Source organism: Pristis pectinata, chromosome 15 (genome assembly GCF_009764475.1).
Source record: "Pristis pectinata isolate sPriPec2 chromosome 15, sPriPec2.1.pri, whole genome shotgun sequence".
NCBI lineage: Eukaryota > Metazoa > Chordata > Chondrichthyes > Rhinopristiformes > Pristidae > Pristis > Pristis pectinata.
Genome location: NC_067419.1, coordinates 5178658 through 5205972, shown reverse-complemented (window position 1 = coordinate 5205972; position 27315 = coordinate 5178658). Strand labels below are relative to the sequence as shown.

General features: G+C 44.0%; 1 protein-coding gene across 3 annotated transcripts; it reads left to right on the top strand.

Moving 5' to 3' along the window:
* The first annotated feature begins 545 nt into the window (after positions 1-545).
* zgc:113223 (uncharacterized protein LOC541424 homolog) lies at positions 546-27315 on the top strand. Of its 3 annotated transcripts, none has more exons than XM_052030563.1 (8): positions 546-849; positions 9418-9475; positions 13218-13342; positions 15999-16073; positions 17264-17359; positions 22800-22928; positions 24684-24842; positions 26678-27315. In XM_052030563.1, the coding sequence occupies exons 1-8, from the start codon at positions 793-795 to the stop codon at positions 26762-26764; spliced, it is 786 nt and encodes a 261-aa protein (XP_051886523.1). In that variant the 5' UTR covers positions 546-792; the 3' UTR covers positions 26765-27315. The 3 variants fall into 3 exon arrangements, with proteins under 3 accessions (XP_051886523.1, XP_051886525.1, XP_051886524.1); XM_052030564.1 differs by having other exon boundaries at positions 777-849; positions 9422-9475; XM_052030565.1 differs by lacking the exon at positions 22800-22928.

The following is a 27315-nucleotide window of genomic DNA, read 5'->3' as shown; positions in this document are numbered from 1 at the left end:
ACCTTTCACTGCTTTTCCTTCATTTCCTTCCTGGCAGGGAAAGGTCTCGTATGCCCAAGCTTGCTCCTTTATGTTTTCGCAGGGTGTTAAATCCCACAGCAACAGCCAGTTTCCTGGCCTTAAGTGTTTTCACTGCTAGAGATTGATCTATGCTACTGTATGTGAGGTTGATCCTGGACATCCAGAGACTCCCAGCCACTCACTGGAGATCTGGTGTGTGGTCCTCCTGCAATAACTAACCTCCAGCCAGGACCAGACCCACCCACCTCTCGCACCCTTCCCATTCAGCTCCAGCCAGTGCCCATCCAATTCAGCCTCACATTATTTAAAGCAAATAACACATTTGCAGTTTGGAGGTTTGAACTTACATCGTAGGGAGATCTGCTTCTCCCACAGAGGCAGCAGCTTTGTTTGTGAGTCATTGTATTACAGTTCAGCAAATCCAGAGTTGTTGCTTTGTAAGACGGGCAGGAATGCAAGGCTGACAGATGCTGAGACATGCCCCTGGCGTTTCTCGATCCCACTCAGCAAGTAACAGACAGAAACAAAGTGGAAATTCCTGTGCTTTGCTTAATCTAACTACAGTCGAGCTTTGGGGTTCAGCATGTTGTGAAGATGGTGCCATGAGCAGTTGCTGTGCGGTGTAACCCATGTGCGCTGAACAATCATTAATATTGTGCAACTTCCAGATGGGTCACTTCTTCAGGGTATTTGGAGACATCTCCCAGACCTTCCTCCCGTAATGGAGTAGAACTAAGCAGGCTGCAGTTACTGGCTGTCAGTCTCAAGAAGATGAGGACGAGCTGGCTAATTAAATATACACTGTTCTCATTCTGCTACATCTTCTGGGTGAGTCAGTTAATAAGATAAGATATCTTTATTAGTCACATGTACAGTCCATATATCGAAACACAGTGAAATGCATCCTTTGCGTAAAGTCTTCTGGGGGCAGCCCGCAAGTGTCGCCACGCTTCCAGCACCAATATAGCATGCCTGCAACTTCCTAACCCGTATGTCTTTGGAATGTGGGAGGAAACCGGATCACCCGGAGGAAACCCACGCAGACACGGGGAGAACATACAAACTCCTTATAGACAGTGGCCGGAATTGAACCCGGATCGCTGGCGCTGTAATAGCATTATGATATCCGCTACACTACTGTGCCTGTCGTAATGTGCTTCTACTTCTGTCAGTATCACTACCAATTACCCTTTTGGGGGAGGGGTTCACTCCTTGTGCGAGGGCAGACCCCATCCACAGAGAGAACGAAGTTCCAAGTAATCACACGTTATATGTGAGCCTAGAGTGTGTATGTGGAAAGAGGGGCAATCACAAGGACTCTGACAATAGCCGGCGTGATTGCATGTACTTCCTGGTGAGGTTAAAGATAATGTTTTAAGCCAGATAGCGGCATGGGAGGGGTGGGGAGGGAGTTTCAGAGAGGGGAAATTGAGAAAGTTAAAGAGAAAGAAGTTACTGAGTGGGTGAGTGTATGGCAGATGGGATCTAATTTGGAAAAAAATGCGAGGTCATCCACTTTGGTGGAAAAATTAGAAATCCTTCCAGCTGTGAGTGACTGAAAGGTGTTGGTGTTCAGAGGGACCTGGTAAATTAATCACTGGAAGTTAACACGCAGTTACAGCATGTAAACAGTACATTGGCCTATATTGCAAGAGGATTTGTGTGTAATGATATAGGGATCTGGTGACACCACATCTGGATATTGTGTACAGATGTGGCCTCCAAACCTAAGGAAGGACGTATGTGTGAAAGAGGGAGTGTGAAGGTTCCCCAGTTCGACTCCTGACATGGTGGGCTTGCTGTATGAGGAAAGAATAAGTAGACTGGGTCTGTACCCTCTTGAGTTGAGAATACTGACCGGTGATCTCATCGAGACTGACAAAATTCTGAAGGGGCTTGACGGAGTAGATTTGGGTTGATGTTTCCCCTGGCTGGTGTGCTGAGAACTAGGAGTCACTGTCTCAAAATAAGGAATTGGCCATTCAGGACAGAGGTAAGAAGAAATTTCCTCACCCAGAGGGTAGTAAATCTTTGGAATTCTTTACAGAAGGCTGTGGAGGCTCAGTCACTCAATGTATTCAAGACACATTGATAAAGTTTTAGATATTGAGGGAAAAAAGGATAGAAGGTGATTGGAGGAAAGTGATACTGAGGTAGTAGGACAAGAACACAAAAGAATAGGAGCAGGAGTAGGCCACCAAGCCCCTCAGTTCTGCCCTTCCATTCAATCTAATCATAGCTGTTGTACGCTGGCCTCAACTCCTCTTCTGTGCCAGTTCCCTTAACCCATAATTCCCCAATCTTTCAAATATTTACCTATCTCCACCTTAAGTATACGTAATGATCTGGCCTCCACTGCCGTCACGGGCAAAGAATCCCAGAGATTTGCTGTTCTACACGCGTCAGTTTTGAACGACTGGCCCCTTACTTTGTAGCTATGCCCCCTTGTTTGTGACTCTCCCACTGGTGGAAGTGTCTCAACATCTACCCTGCCAAACCCCCTATGGATCTTGTATGTCCCATTCTTCAAAACTCCAAGACTTCAAAACAGACCCAAGTGTGTGAACCTTCTCATCCTGGGGATTAGCCTGGTGAACCTCCTTTGGCCTCCAATGCTACTATATGTTTCCTTAGGTAAGGGGACCAAACTGTGCCAAGTGTTCCACCTGTGACCCCACCAACACCCTGTACAAATGGAACATAAACCTTCCTATTTTAAACCCCAACCCCTTTGTTAGAAAGGATAACATGCCGTTTGCCTTTCGAACGACGTTGGACCTGCCTACTAACTTCTTGTGATTCATGCACTAGAACACCTAGGTCCCTCTGAATTTCTCATCTGCATTTCTCTCTCCGTTTATATAATAATCTCCCTCTTGATTCCTCTTACCGAAGTGCATGACCTTACATTTCCCCAGATTAAACCCCATTTGCCAGGTTTTTGCCCAGTCACTCAATCTACCTATATCCCATTGCAGAATTACGATGTCCTCATCACAGCATGCCCTTCCACCAATTTTCGTACCATTGGAAAACTTGCAGATAGTAAGCAATTGAGGGCCAAGAACTGATCCCTGTGGTACTCCACTAGTTACATCCCTCCAGCCTGAAAGTGACCTATTTATTTCAATTCTTTGTTTTCTATGTGACAGCCAGATTTCAATCCACGCTAAGACACTTCTTCCAACAGCTTGGGTTCTTAATTTATGCATCAGCCCCTTATGTGGTACCTTGGCAAATGCCTTTTGGAAATCTAACTACACTGCATCTATAGGTTCCCCTCGGTCAACTCTCCTTGTCAGCCAGCATCTGATCAGCTCCGATTTGATTGAATGATGGAGCAGACATGAGGAGCTGATTGGCTTCCGTTTCTTATGTCATGGACAACTCTCAGAGTTGAGACTTTAGATGATTTTTGCATTCCCAACCCACGCTCTATAATGACTCATCATCACCTCGCTAAATCCAAGTGAGCAGAGCCAAGGGGATGGACTCAGAACTTTGCAGAAAAGTGTGTTTGGACACAAATTGATGAACAGCATTTGAGAGAGGTGCAGAAGGTGTGTTACCTGCGGAACCACAAGTTCAGCAGGAATATCCATACGTCTTTCACTTACAAGAAACAATCTGCTGGAGGAACTCAGCGGGTCGAGCAGCATCCGTGGGAGGAAAGGAATTGTCGACGTTTCGGGTTGAAACCCTGCATCAGGTTTCGATGTTGACAGTTTCTTTCCTCCCACAGACGCTGCTCAACCCATTGAGTTCCTCCAGCAGATTGTTTGTTTCTCCAGATTCCAACATCTGCATGGTCTCTTCTGTCTTTCATTGCAAATGTGCAGCCCCCCCCCCCCCCCATGTAGATTGGATGTGCCTTTCACTGGATCATGCCAGGCCTCCCACCTTGCAACATTGAGAAACTCGTTTTTAAGATACCTTTATCAGTCACATGTACATTGAAACACACAGTGAAATGCATTTTTTTGCATAGAGTATTCTGGGGGGCAGCCCGCAAGTGTCGCCACACTTCTGGCGCCAACATAGCATACCCCGGACGAAACCCATGCAGACATCGGGAGAACATACAAACTCCTTACAGACAGCGGCCAGAATTGAACCTGGGTCACTGGTGCTGTAGTAGCATTACACTAACTGCTACACTACCGTGCCTGCCACTTGAGTTTATTAACATCTCTGCTGCCTTTGTCTTATTTCACACCAAGTCCTGTACATGGACTGTACTCACGTCACACTTTAGGTTCATCATGATTCGTCGTCAAGCAGCACAGAAACAGGTCCTTCAGCTCACCAAATCCCTGCTGACCGTCAACCATTCAGAACAGTAAATGGCGCAGTTTGTAAAGCTGCTGCCTTATAGCATGAAGGGCCAGATTTGATCCTGACCTCCGGTGCTGTCTGTTTGGAGTTTGCACATTCTCCCTGTGACCGTGTGGGTTTCCTCCGGGTGCTCTTGTTTCCTCCCACATCCCAAAGGTGTGTGGGTTGGTCGGATAATGGGCTACTGTAAATTTTAAGGTGAGATGGGGCAAGTTCAAAGGAGATGTGCAGGGTAAGTTTTTTTTACACAGAGAGTGATGGATGCCCGGCATGCACTGCCAGGGGAAGTAGTGGAGGCAGATACAATGTCGACTCTTAGGCTCATGAATTTGCAGAGAATGGAGGGATATGGACATTGTGAGGGTAGAAAGGATTAGTTTAGTTTGGCATTTAATCAGTTTGGCGCAACATCGTGGGCCAAAGGGCCTGTTCTTGTGCTGTACTATAGTCTATGCTGTTAGTTTGTGTGTATAGTGGTAGAATCAGGGTAGTGTGGGGGGGGGGGGGTGGTGTTATGCAAATGTGGGGAGAATAAAAAATCAGATTAGTGTAAATGAATAGTGAATGATTGGCCCAGACTTGGTGGTCCAAAGGGCCTGTTTCCATGACACTTTGACACCCATTTATTCTAATCCTACATTAATCGTTACCAATTCACATGTCTTTGGGCTGTGGGAGGAAACCAGAGCACCCGCAGGAAACCCACACAGGGAGAACGTGCAAACTCTACACACACAGCAGCCGATTGAACTGGGGTCTCTGATGCCGTGAGGCAGCAGCTGTACTAGCTACGCCACTGTGAATGACTGGGTTATCATTCTGCAAACACACAGTTAGTGGAGACATGAAATTATTGCTGCAGAGGAGATCCATTTGTTACTGAACCTGTGCCAACTCCTGGTCTTCTTCCTAAGCTGTCCGTCAGGATCAAGGATGAGCTGCTTCTGCTCTGGCTTTGTCGGTTGTGAGGCCACTGATGAGGCTAATGTGGGAACCACAGGTGGATGGTGCCCAACGAGATGGGTGGATGGGCGGCTAGCTTGTCAGGTGGTGCGCTCCATCTGCAGTTCACCCGGTGCCTGCGTAGGGTTCTACTGCACGGAACCATCGTGTTCTTGAACTGACCTGCACAACCCTAAACCTGCCTCAGCAATGAATCTCTACGGACCTCCTCTCGCACTAACATGGACTTGTCTCTGATTGTGATTTTTTTGCACTAATGTCTTGTTTTGTACATTTTTCTCTTTGCTGTCTTGTATAATCTATGCATAATTTACTTTTTATGTGTTGTCTGAGCCTACATGTCCGTGAAGCTGCTGCAGCAAGCTTTTTGTTGTACCTGTACCTCACCATACTTGTGCACATGACTATAAACTTGACTTGACGCGAGGTTCTTAATAGCATCTGGAAGGTTCCTACTCCACTTCGAGCCTTCATGGCCAGGGACTCCCAGGAATCAGTGGAGATGCTGCAATCTTTCAAGGAGGGTTTGAGCACATCCTTGAATGTTTTCCTCTGTCCGCCTTCTAATCTCTTCTCGTGACAAAGCTCAGCTTCTGCTAAGAGAGTCCCACCAGTCCATCTTCTGCCCTTGCCCACAGCCCTGCTAGTTATTCCCCAAATGCCTCCCTGGTCCCTTCAAAATTGATTGTTTCCATCACCCATTGGCCAAGACATTTCAGACCAACAAGAAGGGCGGCACTGTAGCGTAGCGTTTAGTGTGACGCTGTTAGAGCGCCAGCAATCGAGGTTCACTTCCACTGCTGTCTGTAAGGAGTTTGTACATTCTCTCCGTGTCTGCGTGGGTTTTCTCCAGGTGCTCTAGTTTCCTTCCACATTCCAAAGACGTACGGATAGGTTAACATGGGTTTAAATGGGCGGTGAGGACTCGTTGGGCCGGAAGGACCTGTTACCGTGCTGTATAAATAAAGTTTTTTGAAACTCACAGCTTTTGTTATGTGCAACCCTGAGTAAAAAATTTCTTATAAAATAGCACGTGTGCTGGAAGTGTATGTAGCACTTTTATTCAAAAGCCATGAAACTTTTCAATAAAGTAAATAAGTAAGAACTGTTTGGTAGAAGTGGCAGATTTACAGTGACTGGTGTATAAGTTAGAAGCAGTGCGAGGGAAAAGACTGAACATTTACTGACCTGAAACACCCTGCTCAAAAGTTGTTGGAAGCAGATTACATCGTTCAGTTGTTACGTACCAGCAACAATAGAAACACAAAGAGCCATGTATAAGTGTTAGAATCTATTTATTAATAACTACTTGTAATAATAAGAGAAATAAAAATGTTAGATATTAAACATTGACCCCAAAAATAAACCCCAAGTGTGTGTGTGGCAAATTCCCAAGCCCCAAGTCTAGGAATAGTTCTCAAAGTTCAGTTCAGCATGTCATAAGGTAGAACGATGAACAAAAGCTTCTGAAAACCACAGTAGATTGTAGAGAGAATGTAGAGCGAAAATTTACGAAATCCACAAGTTCCACGATGGAACCCATATGACACCTCAATCTCCGATGATCTCCACTGCTTTGTTCCGAAGTATCTGCCACACCAAGGGCACTCGATTCGTGGCCGCCCACAGATATACCTGCTTTTCAGTACAGGTTAACGACAAAGTGGACTCCACAGATTGCTCCAAAAATCCATACAGTACAGCACAGGAACCAGGCCCTTCGGTCAACAATATCTGTGCTGAGCGTGATGCCAAATTAGACTAATCCCTTATGCCTACATATTAGTATTGGTATTGTTTATTATTGTCACTTGTACTGAGGTACAGTGAAAAACTTGTCTTGCATACTGTTCGTACAGATCAATTCATTACACAGTGCATTGAGGTAGTACAGGGTAAAACCAATAACAGAATACAGAGTAAAGTGTCACAGCTACAGGGAAGTGCATTGCAGGTAGACAATAAGGTGCAAGGTCATAACAAGATCCATATTCCCCCATTCCCTGCAAATTTATGTGCCTGCCTATAAGCTTCTTAAATGCCATTATCGTATCTGCTTCCAACTACTACCTCTGGCAGTATGTTCCAGGCACCTACCACTCTCAGTGTAAAAAAGAATTTACACTGCGTATCTCCTTTAAACTTTCCCCCTCTCACCTTAAAGCTATGCCATTGAAAGTTATTGAATAATAGCTTCCTAAGGGGAACTTCAGGATGGTGGAAGATGAAGAAGCTGGACCCTGGTCTCTTTTTGTCCAGCAGTTTCTATCTTCCTGATACCAGTGTGTGGCTGCCCTTGCAATGAGGAGAGAGACAAATCCAGCAAGTGTAACCTGGACAGCCATCTCTAATGAGGCAAGAACTTGGCAGCTACTCAAGAAACCAGGGGAAGAAGAATACAGACCCCAGGAGAATAGAGAACACAGAAAGAAGGAAGTGAATACGGGGGAGTGAATGGAGATCAGTATGGGCTGTATCAGTGAGGTTATTGGGTCTGTGCTGGCTTCCATGGGCTCATCCCATTAGTCCCATATCTCCTCCCTCCTTATTTCCCCATAGCCCTGCAATTTATTCTGTTTCACACATGTCAATCAATTCCCCTCTGATTCTCTTTCCCAATAACCTACACTCAGGGGTAATGTAGCAGCCAACCAGAATTCTTTGGAATATGGGTCTTGAGAGCTTTCAAACTCTGTCCAAGGTCAGCATTGAACCTGGGTCTGTGGAGTTACTGTTATGGAATAACATGGTCAGATTAAGTTTTAAACTGAAGATGGGGAGACGGGGTTCAGGTGGGATTAGATATGAAGTAAAGGCAGTAGGGCAGAGTGCTGATTTAAGTAAAATCAAGCAGATTGCGCCAGGAAGGGACAGAGTATTAAAGTAAAAGACCGCATCATGGGACAATAATTAGAAGCTAACGTACATTGGAGATGACAATGCCTTGAAATGGCAAACCGAATTCTTGTTCTTTGCATCAGCAAACATTGAATGTTAGATTTCTTTATTAGTCACATGTACATTGAAACACACAGTGAAATACATCTTTTGCGTAGAGTGTTCTGGGGGCAGCCTGCAAGTGTCGCCACGCTTCCAGCACCAACATAGCATGGCCACAACTTCCTAACCCGTTCATCTTTGGAATGTGGGAGGAAACCGGAGCACCCGGAGGAAACCCATGCAGACACAGGGAGAACGTACAAACTCCTTACAGACAGCAGCCAGAATCGAACCCGGGTTTCTGGCGCTGTAATAACGTTACGCTAACCGCTACACTATCGTGCCTGCAAGGAGGCCAAATTGGAGGCAAAAATCCTCATCTGGAAGAATAGATTTTCCAAAGCATTTCTCACTCTAGTGAGCCCCAGTCTCCAGAGAGTAAACTGGCTAAACAAACGAGACTGTGCTACCAGCAAGTGAAGGCCTCACCCAAGTGTTTTGAAAGAAAGACTTGCATTTATACATCAATTCCATGACCTCTCTAAGGTGCATTACAGCCAACTTAGTAGTTTTAAAGTGCGGTCACTGTTGTAACACAAGAAGTGCAGCTGGCAATTTGTGCTCAATAAATTCGTTTGGGATGTCTCAAATCCTTTACAGCTGATCAAGTGTTTTTTTGAAGCAAAGTCACTGTTATGCAAAATATATGCAAAAAACAATAATGGTCCAATAATGTTTTATTGATATTGGTTTATTGGCATTGGCTTGTTATTGTTACATGTAGCAAGATACAGTGAAACATCGGCCAAAACGTTGGAAAGAAGTGCCCTACTAATGGCGCAGGATCTACCTGAGGGGGTAGACAGTGCCTTTGCTTAAAATCACATCGGAAAGGTAGCACCTCTGACTCTCACAGTACTGCACAGGCCAGATGATGTGCTCAGTCTGTGTACTGCTGAAGCCATCGTCCATGTTTTCAGATGGGAGGTGAAAGGAGGTGCCTGGAGCTCTCAATAAACAAAGGGAAAAGTTGAGAAAAAGCGGGAGCCGTTGTAAAGGCTGTAAAGTATTGGGAAGAGTGTGTGGAATGCATCGATTATTGAACCAGTGTTGAAGTGTTTGTTGGAGTGACTCTTGTTTTTTCGGTCTCATTGACAGGTAGCAGGTGGGCTGATGATAGCTGTGGGGATCTACTCCAAAACAGCAGTGGAAGGAGGTAAAGCTTAAATCTTTAAAATGCCAGTAATCTGCTATCAGACTCATCATAAATCCTAGTGGTTCAGCATCTGACTCACAGTGTGCTGATTCCTGTGCTCCCTTTCACACACCGCACACACCGGGGCCCCAGTTCCTGTGCTCCTTTTCACACACAGGGGCCCCGGCTCCTGTGCTCCCTTTCACACACCAGGCCCCGGTTCCTGTGCCCCCCTTCACACCCTGTGGCCCTGGTTCCTGTGCCCCCTTTCACACACCGGGGTCCCAGTTCCTGTGCTCCTTTACTACACACTGGGGCCCCAGTTCCTGTGCTCCCTTTCACACACTGGGGCCCCGGTTCTGTGCTCCCTTTCACACACCCAGGCCCCGGTTCCTGTGCTCCCTTTCACACACCAGGGCCCAGGTTCCTGCACCCCCTTTACTACACACCGGGGCCCCGGTTCCTGTGCTCCCTTTCACACACTGCAGCACCTGTTCCCATGCTCCCTTGAAGCCACCTGGTTCTGTCTTCTGCACACCCTTGAACCTCACTGGTTTCACTGGAAAGTATATCATCCTGTTGTGTAACATCTTGAAAAAAAGTGAATTGAAAGTGTTTTGGGAGCATTAGTAGGAATAACACCTAATCGGCCAGAAAATCTGCTGCTCCGGCCCCACCAAGGTCCTGAGCATGTTGGATTAACAGGATTTCACTGTACAGAAAAAGAGTAAAGGCGGAGTGCAACGGTGTGTTACTTAACGTAACTCATTACTGATGCTAATTGCTGATGTAATAAGCAGTCTATTGCTATTTAACACCGATAGCATGTGTCCAACAAATACTGGTGATGCCCACATCCTTCAGATGAATAAAAAAGGCAGAGAAAATAACTGCAGATGCTGGAAAGAAAAGTTCTTCAAGGTCGGAGAAGAGAACTGCTTCAAGTTTGGTCCCAGCGAAGGGGCTCAGACCTGAAACATCAACTCTGTTTCTCTCTCCACAGACGCTGCCTGACCCGCTGTGTATTTCCAGCACTTTCTGTTTTTATTAAAAAATATAGAGGATGGGGAAAGTGCATACAGTGATACAGCCTTGGATACAGATTTTAAATTTAATGCATTATCAGGGTGCTAAGTCTTAATGAATTCTGTATGATTTTGTGTGTTTCTCTGTCTGATGAAGATTATTATGACCTATGACCCACTGAAATCTCTTCTTCGTCATGAGCTTCAAATGCCTTGAACCCACATAATTCCATTCTCCTGTTTTAGAATCAAAGAACAGAACTCCTCATGCATGAAGGAATAGAGCAAACACATGTGAAATAGAAATAACAAAAGCTGTAGATCTTGCCGTCTGACACTCAAAACATTTATTCCCTCCGCCATTGATGCACATTTTCCTGGATGTGCCAGACATATCTCCAGCCAATCAAGAGTTTGCAATTCCTCCGTGCTTTTAAATCCTTCAAAACTATTTCTAGTTTTACTTGCAACTCTGATACCACAACAACTCCCTCATACCCTGCACCTTCATCTTCAGTCCACCCTTGATGACAGAACCTTGAGTTACTGTAGATACTGGAAATGTTGGAATACTTGGCAGGCCAGGCAGCATTGTGAAGAGAGGATCCGAGTTAACGTTTCTCCCTTTCAATGTTTCAACCTTCATGTTGAAGCTCAAGAAGTTCATGTTACTACTGTTGCTTTTGTGTCACTTTTAGTTTTGTTCTTTCGTTAGGTCACCACAGATATAATTCAAATGAGGAGGAGTTGGAAACAATTTATATAACTTGCCACATACACCTTAAATTAAATGAGTGGAAGCGAAACAGTTCAGACTTTTGCTCTGTAGCAGAAGTCTGCCTGACAACCCCTCTCTCCCCACAGCCAACTGCCCCAATCTCCTTGATCTCCACATTCCCTTGAGCAATCCTCTCCTCGATTCACTTTAAACCACAGCCTCCACGTCAAATAGCCTATTAAACCTGTTCCATCATTCATTGAAATCTTGGCTGATCTGTGACTTTGCTCCATACTGGTTAATAAAAACTTCCAATTTTGCTTGTAAAATTAATAACACGTACACCATCAAATGCCATTTGAGGAAGAGAGTTTCAAATTTCTACCACCCTTAGTGCCTAGAAGGATTTCGTAGGGGGAACTGAGAAAAGTTGGAGACAAAACAAGTTTTAAGAAGTGAATCTTAAAACCTGTTTTAACTTTAACCATTCCCAGTGAATCTCGATCATTAAAATCCCAATTCTAATGAAAGGTCCTTAACAGATTGCTTCCATCAGCTTCCTCACTCACATTGCACCCCACCCCCTCAATTGTGATCCCATCCCAATTACCTGCCCTGAACTCCCAAATCACCCACGTTGACAACCCCATCGTCTGCCTGACAACCCCTCTCCTCCAGCAGCCAACTGCCCCAATCTTCTCCTTGATCTCCACATTCCCTTGAGCGATCCTCTCCACTTTAAACCACAGCCTCCACCCTCCATAATCCCAAGAGATTGCAGGGAGAAGTCCTATCCTCCTGCATATTATTGCCTTGGGATTCCAGCAGGGTTAGAATGTCAGAGCTTCTCCTTCAGCAATGCTCCTCTTATCAATGGGCCAATCTCAGGGCTCCCACTTGTCATTGTTGATGCATTCCTGATTTAATGTATTCTATTTAAAATCCTTATTCTTGTCTAAATAACTCCAACTCTATTGCCCCACACTCTATATAGTTTTAATGCATTTGGGCAATATAGGCATTTCTGACAAGACCGATGTGTATTGGCTTTCCCTGAATGCCCCTGAGAAGAGAACATGGTGAGCCAATGACTGGTCTGCAGCTTTCTTTGTGGTGAAGGTATTCCTACACTGCTACAAGGTAAGGTCCAGGATTTTGAAGCAGTAATGGTGTAAGACTGGTGCTATATTTCCAAGTCAGGTGGCATGGTACTTGAAGTGGAAGATCATCAGCTGTCCTTGGCTTTCTTGGTGGTAGAGGTTGCTGGTTTGGGAGGTGCTGTGGGACTAGCCTGGGTGAGCTGCTGCTGTGCATTTTGTAGATGCAGGTACTTCCGCCACTGTGCGTCAATGGCAGAGGGAATAAATGTTTTGAGTGTTAGATGGCAATCAAGGGTGTTGCTTTGTCCGGATGTGCCAGACGTATCGCCAGCCATTCAAGAGTTTGCAATTCCTCCGTGCTTTTAAATCCTTCAAAACTATTTCTAGTTTTACTTGCAACTCCGATACCACAACAACTCCCTCATACCCTGCACCTTCATCTTCAGTCCACTCTTGGTGACAGAACCTTGAGTTACCTTGGTCTTTGGAGATCTCAGAAAGACCTTTGTCTCTTGACCACCCCTAAAATAAGCTTCTCAGCAGCCTTCTCCTCAAGTGAGACTTCAGCTGCATCTCCCTGCCTTTTCCTGGCTCAATGTCCATTTTCAGTGCTTATCCATGAAGGACCTTGGAAACTATTCTCAATTTAAGGTATCCTGCAGATCCAAGCTGTTGTTTTAATGAGTGCTGTGCTGTACAGTTTCAGACTTAGTTTGTGATACAGCTGCCTTTGATGTTCTTTTGCTGTGGCTCACTTTAAATCTTTCAGACATAGGAGACTGCAGATGCTGAAATCTGGAGCGAGAACAAACTGCTAGAGGAACTCAGCGGGTCGAGCAGCATCTGTGGAGGCAAAGAGATGGTCAATATTTCAGGTCAATATCCCAGCATGATGTTTAAATCTTCCATTTTCCTTTCAGGTGCTGTGGATTCACTAACAGCGGATCCTGCACTAATACTGATTATTGTTGGATGCTTAATATTCTGTATCACTTTCCTGGGCTGCGCTGGAGCACTGCGTGACATTCAGATTCTGCTGAAAATAGTGAGTACTCGGCAACATCTCACCCCTACAAAAGAAAACCAAGAACATTCATCGGAGGGACAGGATTGCTACAGAGCAAAAGTCTGAACTGTTTCGCCTCCACTCATTTAATTTATGGTGTATGTGGCAAGTTATATAAATTGTTTCCAACTCCTCCTCATTTGAATTATATCTGTGGTGACCTAACGATGGAACAAAATTAACGGTGACACAGAAACAACAGCAGTAATATGAAGGAGGAACTTCATGAGCTTCAACATCCCAAAGTGCAGTCACTGGCGCAAAGAAACACAACATCCAGTAGAAGCCTCTCACTGAAAGCAATGAGTAAATTACCAGATAGAAACATAGGATTAGGAGTATGTCAAATAGCCTATTAACCCTGTTCCATCATTCATTGAAATCTTGGCTGATCTGTGACTTTGCTCCATACTGGTTAATAAAAACTTTCAATTTTGCTTGTAGAATTAATAACATGTACACCATCAAATGCCATTTGAGGAAGAGAGTTTCAAATTTCTACCACCCTTAGTGCGTAGAAGGATTTCATAGTGTCAGTCTTGAAAGTAAAAAACAGAAATGCTGGAAGAACTCAACCAGTCAAGCAACATCTGTGGAAAGAGAAATCAGTCAACAGTTTGGTTCCGGGACCCTTCCTCAGAACGGGAGGGGGACAGTGAAGAGTTTACAGTTTTTAAAGCCAGAGCTGGGGGGAGGAGTGAGGTGTGAGACAAAAGACTGTACAGAGATTGGTTAAGAGAGATCAGGCGATAAGGAGCATGAGTGCTGACCGTCAGCGAGGCATGTTAAAGAAATGGGGTGAGAAAGGGACATAATGGGAAATGATGAGAGAGCAGTTTAGCTCGAAAATTCACTGTTCATTCCAAAGAGTTGCAAAGTGCCTAGATGGAAGATAGGATGTGTTCTTCTAGTTTACTATGGCATTGGAGGAGACTGCAGACAGACAGATAGGTTGGAGTGGGATTGAGAATTAAAGTGGCATGTAACCGGAAGCTCAAGATCACCCTGCGGCAGAGTACAGGTGCTTCGCAAAGCAATCGCCCAATCTGCGTGATGAGGGTCTCGACCCAAAACGTCAACTGTCCATTTCCCTCCACAGATGCTGCCGGACCTTCTTGACTTCCTCCAGTAATTTGTTTTTTCTCCACTTCTTTTGACTTGAGCCTCACACACCAGTTCTGATTTCTGGGTCTAATACCTAGTCCAGGTTGTCCAGCAAACAGAATTTTTTTCAATCTGTCCTACAGTTTGAAAACATCCATCAGTTCATCCCTTAACCTAAATTCCAGGGAATACAACTCTTGTTTATATAAATTATCCTCATTATTTAGCCCATGTACTGCAGGTATTTTTGGTAAAACTACTCTGCAATCGACCAAGGCAAAGATATCTTTCCAAAGGTGTAAGCCCTAAGAAATGCTCAAATTGTTGTTTAACCTGTGTGTGTGTAACTGTAGCATAAACTTTATCCTCTTGAACTCAAATCCTCTAGATAAAAAAGGGAAGATTTCACGAAACTGCCCATGATATTTTAACATGTCCATAGACACTAAGTCCCTTTGGATCTCCGCCACTTTGAACTTGTCAGCAATTAAGAAATGCTGTGATCCATCCACCTTGGGTCCAAGGAGGACGATCTCCCATCTGCTTATATTAAATTTTATTTGGCACAATTTTGCCCATTCATTTAATTCATTACTATTTCTTTACAACTTTGCGCTTCAGTTATACTATTTATGATGCTGCTCGGCTTTATGCTATCAAGAACTTGGACGTTTGACTCTTTGTCACATCATTATAAATTTAGTGAACATCTAAGGCCTCAACACAGACCTGTGTGGAACATTAGTCATATCCTGCCAATTAGAACACCCACCTATTATTCACTGCTGCGCCTTTGTGCTGCTCAGCCAATTGACAAACCAATCTAATAAGTTGCCTTCAATTTTGTAAGCAACTTTAATTCATAGAAGGAATTTATTAAGTTTCTCCCTAGAGTCCATGTAAACAACATCCACAGATATTCCCCAATTGGTTACTTCAGGCCCTTCTTCAGAACCTCAGTCAGGTTCATCAGGCATCACCCACCATATTCAAACTCACACTGCCTCCCAATGTTCAGCTGAAAACATTCATCATTCAGTCACTCTATCTCTAGTCACTGCTCAACAGTAGATGTTAAATTAACTGGTTTTATTTCCTAGCTTTCACTCTCCTGCTTTCTTAAATAGTGGAGTGAGACGTGGAAGGAAATCTGCAAGTTGAAGGAACAGTTTCTGAACAGACAATTGATGTTGATTGAAGGACAGATGCTGTCAAGGCTCTTGTCTTTGCATGTGTGTGGGATTCACATGATCAGCAGAGCTATCACATCCCAATTGCCAATCAAACCATGAATATCAAAGGTGTTTGGAACAACACCAGATCTCCTGCACAGGTCCACAGGCTCTTGATTGAAAGCTTTGTATAAGTACTGAAACAAAACTCAGGGGGTAAAGAAAGGTTCAGGGGAGTATCGATTAAAAAGCGAGGGGACTATTTAGTGATATTTCTCTCAGATTTAACATTGGGTTGGCATTCTATCTCTGTGTGGTATCACACTTGCATAAACTGAAATTTATATTCATATTGGCAGTTCCTGTGGACTCTCCTGCTCATTCTGCTGCTTCAAGTAACAGGTGCTATACTTGGCTTCATATTCTCTGAAAAGGTAAGTTAAATATTCAATTGTTTGTGTCCTTTTTTGTGCCTCTATTATTTAGCTGGTACAAGGCGAATGAACTACCCATCTCAGGGTTATAGCATGAAGATTGGGTTTCACACTACATGGCTAGCTGTGTTGATTATTCTAGAAATGCTGTAAATTTCTAGGAGAACACAAAAAGTCTGCAAAGAGGTTTTGACCTATTAAGCTCATGTTCAAGAAGATGGCAGATGGAGTACAATGTGAGAAAAGGAGAGATTGTGCACGTTGGAGGGAAGAGAAAAAATTATTTTTACATGGGAGGAGCAAGCAAATGTTGATGTATTGAGGGACCTTGGCACCCAATTCATGAGATGTAGAATAAACATGAGGTACACTAGGTAATCAGGGAGACAAATGATCAGTTGGTCTTTATTGAAAGGGGAGAGAACTACCAAGAGTAAGGAAGTCTTGATGAGATTGTGAAGGGCTTTGTGAGACCTTATTTGGTTTCTATGTTTGAATATAGACCAGCTCATGGAGTTCCTTTTTAAAATCAGGGTGAAGAAGACCCTGTGTGTCTTGTGGAGAACCTGTTTCTGCATAAACAGCTGTGCCATCCACGTGTACACTGTGCACCGGTGTAAATCACAGATGTGGGGACCACCCTGAGTTCACCATTGCTCTGTGTCAATGTGGGTGTGTGGTCACCACTGTGCATTTACGCAAAAGGTGTATGGAGAACCCCAAAGGGAAATTGCAAATTTTCTGGACCATTTGGTAAATCCCTGACTGAAGAAAGAGATTTCCAAAGAAATGTGCACATAAATATTTTGCTGAGCCTTAGAATTTCTCAGAACATTTAAAATGGTCGGGGATGGGGATCTTGTCTGCCTCAATACTTGTCTATTTTTCCAGGAGAATGAAACCATTTGGTCTTCCTTTCTGTTTACACACAGGGACATGGCTAACAGCAGCATCACAGATACAAGCAGAACATGCAGGAAGTACTCAGCAGGTTGGGCTGCAAGAGGTCTGATGAAAGGTCATCCACTGAAGCGCTAACTCTGTTTCTCTCTCCACAGGTTCTGCTTGACCTGCTGAGTACTTCCAGGATTTTCTATTTTTATTTCAAATATCCAGTATCTGCAATGTTTTGCTTTCCAATAATTTCACCAAGCTTAAACTGTCTCCAAATTGTATTTCATTTGTTTAAGGTGGAAAGAAAAGCTGTGGCATTACTGGAGAAAGGAATGATCAGATACAGGGATGACCTTGACCTGCAAAATCTCATTGATTACATCCAGAAAAAGGTATTGGTTCTTCTGTGTTGGTGAAGGTGGATCCAGTTATGATCTGCTTTGGTTTTAGAACATAGAATATTACAGCACAGTACAGGCCCTTCGGCCCACGATGTTGTGCCAACATTTTATTCTGCTCTAAAATATATCTAACCCTTCCCTCCCACATAGCCCTCCATTTTTCTATCATTCATGTACCTATCTAAGAGTGTCTTAAATGTCCCTAATGTATCTGCCTCCACCAACTCTGCTGGCGGTGTGTTCCACGCACCCACCACTCTCTGTGTAAAAAAACTTGCCTCTGACATTCCCCCCTATACCTTCCTCCAATCACCTTAAAATTATCGCCCCTTGTGTGAGCCATTTTCGCCTGGGGAAAAAGTCTCTGACTGTCCACTCAATCTATACCTCTTATCATCTTGTACACCTCTATCAAGTCATCCTCCTTTGTTCCAAAGAGAAAAGCCCTAGCTCACTCAACCTATCCTCATAAGATGTGCTCCCGATCCAGGCAGCATCCTGGTAAATTTCCTCCACACCCTCTCTAAAGCTTCCACAGCCTTTCTATAATGAGGCGACCAGAACCGAACACAATACTCCAAGTGCGGTCTAATCAGAGCTTTACAGAGCTTTCTGTTACGTACCAGCAACAATAGAAACACACAGAGTCATGTATAAGTGTTAGAAACTATTTTATTAATAACTACTTATGATAACAAGAAAAGCAAAAACATTAAATGTTAACATTAACCCCAAATCTAATAAACTCAAAGTGTGTGTGCGGCAAATTCCCAAACTCCAAGTCTAGGAATAGTTCTCAAAGTTCAGTTCAGCAAGTCAAGGTGAAACGTGAGCAAAGACTTTTGCAAAACCACCGTTGACTGAATAGAAAATGTAGAGAGAAATTACGAAATCCACATGTTCCACGATAGAACCCATATGACACCTCAATCTCTGATGATCTCCACTGCTTTGTTCGGAAGTATCTGCCACCTCGAAGGCATTCGATATGTGGCCACCCACAGAAATACCTGTTTCCCTCTACAGGTTAACGACAGATTGGACTCCACTTGATTGCTCCAAAAATCCATACATGGATTGTAGTGACAGACACAGCTATTGTTCTTCATCCATTGATACAGTGACCAGCAGTCAGACTCTCTCTCTGTCTCTCTCTGTCTCTGTCTCGCTCTCTCTCACTCACTCTCTCACTCTCTCTCTCTCTCTCTCACTGAGCAAAACAGCCAGCATGTTGTTATAGTCTTGCTGTCTCGATAACACCACACACACGCACTACTACTCTACTGTCCAAGTGCCTTAAAGGGACATTCACCAAATAGCAACCTGGCTCGTAACATTTCAATGGAATCACTTAAATGTGACATCATGCAATATGCATAGAGTATTTAAGCATCTTTCAGGAATTATTTGCCTCCCCAACCTGACCTGGGGTGATGTCTGTGTGGAGTTTGCACGTTCTCCCTGTGACTGCATGGGTTTCCTCTGGGTGCTCAGGTTTCCTCCCATGTCCTAGATATGTGCGGGGAATAGATTAATTGGCTACTGCAAATTACCACTGAGTGTAGGTGAGTGGAAAATGAACCAAAGGAGAATTGATGGGCATGTGAGAGAGAATAGGTTGTAAGGCTGCAGGGAAATGAGACAAGCATGAATGGGATTAGTGGGATGGTTCAGCTTGGAGCAAGCATTGGCCAACAAATTGAATGCCCCCATGTGTCTTAAGGAAATATGAGAAAACTATTCTTGATTCCTGTTTGTAGAAAATGAGCTCATTTGCTTGTCACTGGATAATTATTAATTAAATATCTTCTTAAGAAGTAAACTAGCAATTGTTGCTCTACAGAATTGGGTTCAACACTTTTGACTAAACCGTACAACAGTACAAGAGTGCTAGAAAAGAAAGGACATCTCAGGCTTCCCACAAAAAGGGGCAAGGCTTCAGTACTTCAGGTCTCCCTCCAAATTCTGCCCTCACGGAAATGTTGGCTCTGCTCTGAGGGCAAAGATTTAAAAGGGACCCGAGGGGCAACTTTTTCCACACAGAGGGTGGTTGGTATATGGAACGAGCTGCCAGAGGAAGTTGGTAGAGGTAACTACAATTATGACATTTAAAGGACATTTTGACAGGTACATGAATAAGAAAGGTTTGGAGGGATATGTGCCAAATGCAGGCAAATGGTAGTCAGTTAGGCAACTTCGTCAGCCGGGACAAGTTGGGCCGAAGGGCCTGTTTCAATGCTGTATAGCTCTCTGACTCTATGACCCTCTCTGGGTAACAAATGCCTGACAAAATGCATCACTGGCAAAGCTAATATTATGCCTTAAAATGCATACATTTTAGCAATCAGGACTACTAATTTCACAGAATTAAGAAGCAAAACAAAACAAATGAAAGTCAAAGTACATGAATAAATTCATCACAATCTCTAAAGAACATAAAGAATTAGTGCTCGTATTATGTCCTTTCATAATAACTGTGCAAAGAACAAAATGAGGGAAAGAGTGACGTGAATAAGCAGTCGTGTTTTTATTAGAAAAAGAGGGAAGCAGGATATACCAAACAACTCTGTGAAGTTAGCTTTGAAGCTGCAAAATGGATTTGGCCATAAAGCGAAAAGAAACTCAGAATCCCTGCTTGTGGGGGGAGCAAAGTAGAGGTGGGATGGTTGGTAGATGATTGCCACTTCATCGTACCTCTCCATTGATAGACGCCAGGAAGGAGGGAGAAGCAGGTGGGCTTGAGGGACAGCCCACCCATGGGCAGCATGAGCCCTGGGTGTCCTTGCAGTGGATGATGCAATCCTCATCTGTCTGCCTGCAAACCGCTGTGGGCAGTGCTGGGTGGATACATCTCTGCCAGTAAAAGGGGAAGGGTAGCCATCATGGTTACCGGCACCTATGTACAGTTGGGATTTATGTAGCCTAACCCACCTGGCACAGTCCAACCCTCTTCATATCGTCCAGAAAGATGGGTGAAATGGGGAACATGGTGCAGGGGCAGGTGACCCTCCAAACAAGACAGGAATCCTGGGCGGAGGTGGAGAAAGACGAGATGGTAGGGGAGTCTAAATCTAAAGGGAATAGATTTAAGGTGTTAGGGGAAAGATTTAAATGAGACCTCAGGGCAAAATTTTCCACACAGAGGGTGGTGGGTGTATGGAATGAGCTGCCAGAGGGAGTTGGTAGAGGCAGGTACAATTAAAACATGTAAAAGACATTTAGACAGGTATATGGATAGGAAAGGTTTAAAGGGATATGGGCCAAACACAGGGAAATGGGACTAGCTTAGATGGGAATCTTGGTCAGGGTGGATGAGTTGGGCCAAAGGGCCTCTTTCTGTGCTGTATAACTCGATGACTTGAGGGAGTGTTTCCACAGCTTCCACTAACATTATGATGGTTTCATTTTTTGCTGCCACCAGATAAAAACCATTTTCTGTTTTCTCTATCTCAGCTCCCTAGATATAAATTCAGAGCACAAACTAAACAAGTAATCTCATCATAAGAGTTCACTGGGTGTGCAGCATTAAAATGCCTATATTAAAAACAGAAAATGCTGGAAATACTCAGCACGTAAGGTGGCATGTGTGGGAAGAGAAACAGAGCTGATGTCTCAGGTCGAAGTCGAAAATGTTAGTTCTGTTTCTCTTCCCACAGATGCGGCCTGATTCTGCTGAATATTTCCGGCATTTTTTGTTTTTATTTTAGATTTCCAGTATCTGCTGTTTTTTTGATTTTCACAAGAAGTCTGTATTGATGATTTTCTGAGCTTGGGCTGAGGTACGCTGTTGTGCATGCATAAAGCTTTCGACTCTACCTACCCCATCGTGTCTCTGTGATGGAGCCTCCACATGAGACACAGTGAAGGACCCAAGCTCTCTCAGTGTGGGATTGCTAGAGGAATTATTTCAGAGTTTAACACCTGAAGACAACTTTACAAAACATACACAGGGGCATCACAGTAGTGTTGTGGCGGTACGATAGTTTAGCGGTTAGTGTAACGCTATTACAGTGCCAGCGACCTGGGTTCAATTCCCACCTCTGTCTGTAAGGAGTTTGTATGTTCTCCCCGTGTCTGTGTGGGTTTCCTCCGGGTGCTCCGGTTTCCTCCAACATTCCAAAAAGAAGTACGGGTTAGGAAGTTGTGGGCATGCTATGTTGGTGCCTGCAGACTGGCGACACTTGCGGGCTGCCCCCCAGCACATTCTCAGTAACGCAAAAAGATGCATTTCACTGCGTGTTTCAATGTACATGTGACTAATAAATAAATATCTTATTTCTCACAGAGGTTATTTTTATTTAACCGCTATTACCTAGGTGAAATAAGCCCTGGAATCAAATCAGAACTTGCTGGAAACACTCACCAGGAGAGAGAAACAGAATTAACATACTGGAATGTTTAACTTTCTCAAAAGTTATGATTGGAAATATTAACTCTGTTTCTCTCTCCTCAGATGCTGCCAGACTTGCTGAGTACTTTTTCCAGCATTTTTTGGCTTCTTAATTTCAGATTTCTAGCATCTGCACATTTTTGCTCTGTTCTGGAGTCTTCAAGTGCTTGACTGGCAAAGTGAAGAATCATGTGTTGAGCCTCCTTTCGTTCTACCGAGACCCTTCTGCCTTGACCAATTTCAGTGGCAGCTCAAAATCAATTGATCAATTCCCTGGTTGGGTGCCCTCTTTCCTCCATGTTTATCACTATCACATCTCAATCACTAGTTTCCTGAGGTAAAGTTTTCCTTAGGTATTTCATATCACTTTCTGAAACTTAAAGGGTGACTTAAATTTGATGTCAGCTGTTCTTGATCACTCCACAACAACCCAAGATTCTCCCCATACAGTAGCTTTTATCTCACGGACAATGTCTATTTCTCAATTTAGGATAGGTAAGATATCTTTATTAGTCACATGTACATCGAAACACATAGTGAAATGCATCTTTTTGCGTCGAGTGTTCTGGGGGTAGCCTGCAAGTGTCGCCACACTTCCGGCGCCAACAGAGCATGCTCACAACTTCCTAACCTGTACGTCTTTGATATGTGGGAGGAAACCGGAGCACCCAGAGGAAACCCACGCAGACACATGGGGAGAACGTATAAACTCCTTTCAGACAGCGGCGGGAATTGAACCTGGATCGCTGGCGCTGTAATAGCATTACGCTAACCGCTACACTACCATGCCTGCCCATATTCAGACTTTCAGAATCCACAGTATTTTTCTTTTTTATTAATGCTCATCTTAATGATGTTTAAAAAAGATTTTCCTTTCAGTGGTTAGTGCTCATTGTGTGTGCCTGAAATAGAGATCATTTTGAGTATTAACACACCTTTCAAGGCAATAAATTGACAAAGTAAAAATAAATGAGAATCCACCTTTCACACAAGTTATCTGCTGAACAATTATAAGTGTCCCCAATTATTTCTTTCCTTCAGTTCAAATGTTGCGGAGTGTCAAGTTACAAAGATTGGTCCAAAAATGTGTACTTCAGCTGTGCAGAAACCAACCCCAGCCTTGAACACTGCAGTGTGCCATTTTCCTGCTGTGTCATGGCTACTGGAGAGGTAAGGGCAAGCTGCCTTGTACAGGGGCTCCAGGGTTACAGATGACCTGAACTGACAGAAATCTAACTTTATGCAAATTCTGCCATGCATTTTTAAAACATTTTTCATGCTAGTAATAATAATAATAATAATAATTATTATTATAAAATGTTTCATGGCATTCATTAATGACAGGATACAGAGCATATTCCATTAGTTTAATTCTGGGTAATGTCACGGTGAATATTCGATGAAATGAAAGAATTATAGCAAGTGAATGTAGAGCGATACGATACGGGTACCTATGGAAATCGGATGTTTCTGACTTACGGAGAAATTGTCTGGTGGACAGTTCTCAGGAAAGGGACACTTACATAACCCAGGGACTGCTAGTAGTAACGTTACTGCCCAGGGAAAGGTTTACTTCCTTTGTAATCGCTGAGAATATTTTTTTAAGTGGCAGGAACGTGAAGAAGGTGAAATCATGCAATGGTATAGGAAACTTGGTAAAAATAGCTGACTGGACACAGGTACAAAATACAATCCAGGTAACTAATGGCATGTTGGTCTTTGTCACGAGGGGACAGGAGAACATCAGGGAGAAAGTTAGACTGGTTATACAGAGGCTGCCTACCTGTCACAAAGCCTGGAACTCAAAGCTCCAAAGGGATGCTAATGCCAGGGTTCAGTTAGAGTTTCTCCAGTGTGAGATAGGTTTGTGTTGCGTCAGGATTTTAAGGGATACAGACTGTCTCCAGGTAACAAACGGGCTCCATTTTTAAAGATGTAATTAAGACAACTTTGTCCATGTCAGAAAATTACGCAAACATCACTTGATATGGTAACTGGACCTCCACAATTGGCATCAAAATCACATACGACTAATAAGAAAGAACAATTACTAGGTTGGAGAGGAAATTAGTCTGCCGTTCATAGGAATGAACTTCTGAACGTCGGACTTCTGAATTTAATAATATCATGGGAGCTCGTTGGTATGTAGGGGTGTCCATAAGTCGGGTGTGCGTAACCTGGGGATGCCCTGTATCGAGGAAAAAGTGGGAAAGCAAAAGAGGTGCACAGATCACCACGACGATGAGTTAGGTACCTTTGTCTGGGTGTCAGTGCCTGAGCAGCTGTGGGAGGCAGGTACTCTTGCAACATTTAAGAAGTACCTAGACAAGCTTTCAAATGGAAGGCCGGTAAATGGGATTAGCAAAGATGAGTAGTTGATGGCTGACATGAAGATGGTGGGCTGAAGGGCCTGCCTCTGTGCTTTATGACTTTATTTGTGACTCCGTGATATTATTGGGAGCTGCTGCTATTTTAACCCGAGGCCTGAGAAAGGAGAACAACGTTCCCAGGACCTGGAGGCAACCCAACGTGCTAACTTTAAAATAACTTTTAGGAGTCTTCCTCCGACCCTACAGGGAAACCTTGCCCACCCTGCTGATTTAATGTAGTCCTGCTGGGTGCAAAAGACCTCAGAAAGCTCCAAGTGCTTGTCAACCAACCCTTACTTTTGAAGTGGAGTCACTGATGTAAATAGAGAATATGGCATCCAATTTGTGTGCACTGCACCACCAATAAACACCGATGTGGTGTTGTTTTAGGGATAAATATTAGCCAGGACTCCAGGGGCCACTGGAAACAGTTTATGTTTGCTTGACCATTAGGCAACGCTCTGACCTTTTTCATGGACTGAATGATATACAATCTTAATGGTCGTTGATATAGTTCTTAAACAAGTGTCAGTCAGCTGGGCTTTCTCCTCCATAGGTGCTGAACACCATGTGTGGGTACGAGACTCAGCTGCTCAAACCCTGGACAGCCCGGAAACAGATCTACACCAATGGATGTTTGGACACCATTGTTAAATGGGGACATCAGAATCTGTTTCTGATTGGCGGCGTAGGCCTTGGCCTGCTTCTCCTCGAGGTCTGTGTCCCTCTTATCAATATTACTGACATTATTGTTCTTCTGGACTTCCTTCCGAGCTCCAGCTGTGTCCATGCATTGGGTCAAAAATGATGCCGGAGGAACTCAGCAGGCCGGGCAGCATCCGTGGAGAAAAGCAGGCGGTCATCATTTTGGGTCAGGGCCCTTCTTCAGGGTTTTGTTCTCCCAGTTTGAATCTCTCTCTCCCACTTGCAATGGCATCACTCCCTCTTCCCATTCTAGCGTTTCCAAGGATACCTCCTCACTTCCTCTCTGTTTCACGTCTGTCCCTCAGCAACATCCTCCCAAGGATATGATGTTGGTTCCAAATGTGCACTGATGAAACCCAGCCCTGGTACCCTTCTTACATTCTCACACAGCTTAACCTACCTCCACAGAAAACGCTGATCAGGCCGCAGCTGTGGGAAGAGAAACAGAGTTAACATTTCAGGTTGGAGGCCCTTCGTCACAACTGAAAGAGAAACAAACGAAGCTTGTTAAGGTGTAGGTGTGGTGGGGCAGGGTGTTGTCTCTGATAAAAGCAGGCTGACCATGGGGATAAACTGTAAGCAAGGTTATCTGAGTGAATGGGAGCAGTCTGAGAGTGAGAACATAGACAAAAGAACCTAGACAAATGGGGTGCTGATCCTTCTGTTTGCGTCTGGGCACATTGCAATCTTCTGGACTCAATATTGAATTCTACAACTTCAGCTAACTTGATTTCTGTCTGTATTAGTCATCCATCTGTAATATTAACTCGGTTTGTTTGATGTTTCATTCCTTTTATTTTCCTTCTGGGAGTGGAGAAACTGACCCACCGGGCATGTTGTCCTGCTCTGCATTCACACTACCTCATTCTTTTGTCTATGTTCTCATTCTCTAACTGCTCCCTTTCACTCATTGACCCCAGTACACCCTCCCTAAGATTTGGCTGAAGTTTTCCTTTCAGCTTTGTGGATTGGGGTGAATCTCCTCGGGATTTCTTCCACTGCCCAGGTGGGATATAACCAGCGTAACTTCCACTCCTTATACCCGAGCCTGTATCCTTGAAATAAAAGATATTAACCTCATTGATTATGTTCCATGCTCTGTCATGAGATGGTAATGATCTCTGTACATGTACCTGCAAATCAAACTGGAATCTTAACTGCTTTTATCTTTCTATCCTTATCAATCTCTCCCTGTAAACTCCCAAATGGATGACCTCACATTTGCCTGCAGTGTAATTCATTCACCCATTAGCTCGAACAACTAATATCTCTTTGTTTTTGTTTTAATGCTGCTGATCCCACTGCCTACAATGCTACCTATCTTCCTGTCAATCGACAAACTTAGCTCGAGTTCAGTCGCCTGAGTGAAAGATCCCAGAACGCTGACGCCATGACCTGCTGAATTAGTGGATTGATTCTCAGCCGACGGGGTTGGAGGTTGGTTCCTAGGCTTCCAGCGCTGCTGGAAATCTGTATGAGGGCTGAATAAGGATTGGTTAGAATAATAAAAGCAGAAAATTCAGCAGGTCAGGCAGCTCCCGTGGAAAGAGAAATAATGTTCCTTCAGCTATCGGTTCTCAGATGCCATAGTGAGGGGAGAAGGTGCATTTATTGTCATACACAATACATGGCAGGTGTGGAGATAAGGTGGATGGATCTTCCTGATTAATACCCATACATTTGTCTGTAGACTGAGGGTGTTAGCTTGTGGTTAAAAGCTTAAACTATCTAGGATGTCACATTAGTTAATGCCCTTGGAGTCTTACCCCTGTAAGAGTGAACTTCAACAGAAGAAGATGGAGGCAGAGAACAATGGCTTATGCTTTGACTCTTCCTCATTTTCAGATTTTGATGATCTCATTGACAGCTATCTTGCTCAGACAAATCCACTTCATCAAGAAGAAAATCATCCGAAGGAGCACTATGCATTAGACCCCACTCGCAGAAAATGCCCATCTCCTCTTGTGACGGCATCTGAACAGAAAGCAGCACATCTCCTTCTGATGCACTGAACCCTCACCACATCTTACAGATATGGACTTCAAAACCGGAGAGAATCTAACTGGACTGCATGGAATCACTTGTATATCGCCACCACTGTGATATTTCTTATTGGAGTTGATTACTAGGGAAACATTTTGCATTTGCTAATTAGTACTCATCAGCTTCAGAAGGCTTTGAGTTATGCTGGAACATCATTCTGGGGATGGCCTTCAGTTACTTCCTCAAATGGCTGTTCTTAGCTGAATTGCCCTGGAAGGTCTGACCATGTGGGCGGGGCAGCAGAGTTCAGACGACTGGGGGTATCACACCCACCAACAACTCCCCAGGAGGGGATCCAAGATCAGGAGCTAAGGTGGATTTCCCTCAGTACCAAGGTCACTTGTTTCACCTGTCTTCCTGTCAGCCGTAAACAGCATATTAAACCTGGGTGCTTGCCAGGTTCCTGGGCCTGGTGAATAAAGAGAAACTCAACTCATTTT

Bases quoted from the DNA above. Each gene is read 5' to 3' on its own strand.
- zgc:113223 (XM_052030563.1), top strand. From the start codon at position 793: ATGAGGACGAGCTGGCTAATTAAATATACACTGTTCTCATTCTGCTAC. The intron at 13,343-15,998 runs GTGAGTACTCGG...TCATATTGGCAG, and splicing joins TTCAGATTCTGCTGAAAATA to TTCCTGTGGACTCTCCTGCT. The intron at 24,843-26,677 runs GTCTGTGTCCCT...CCTCATTTTCAG, and splicing joins TTGGCCTGCTTCTCCTCGAG to ATTTTGATGATCTCATTGAC.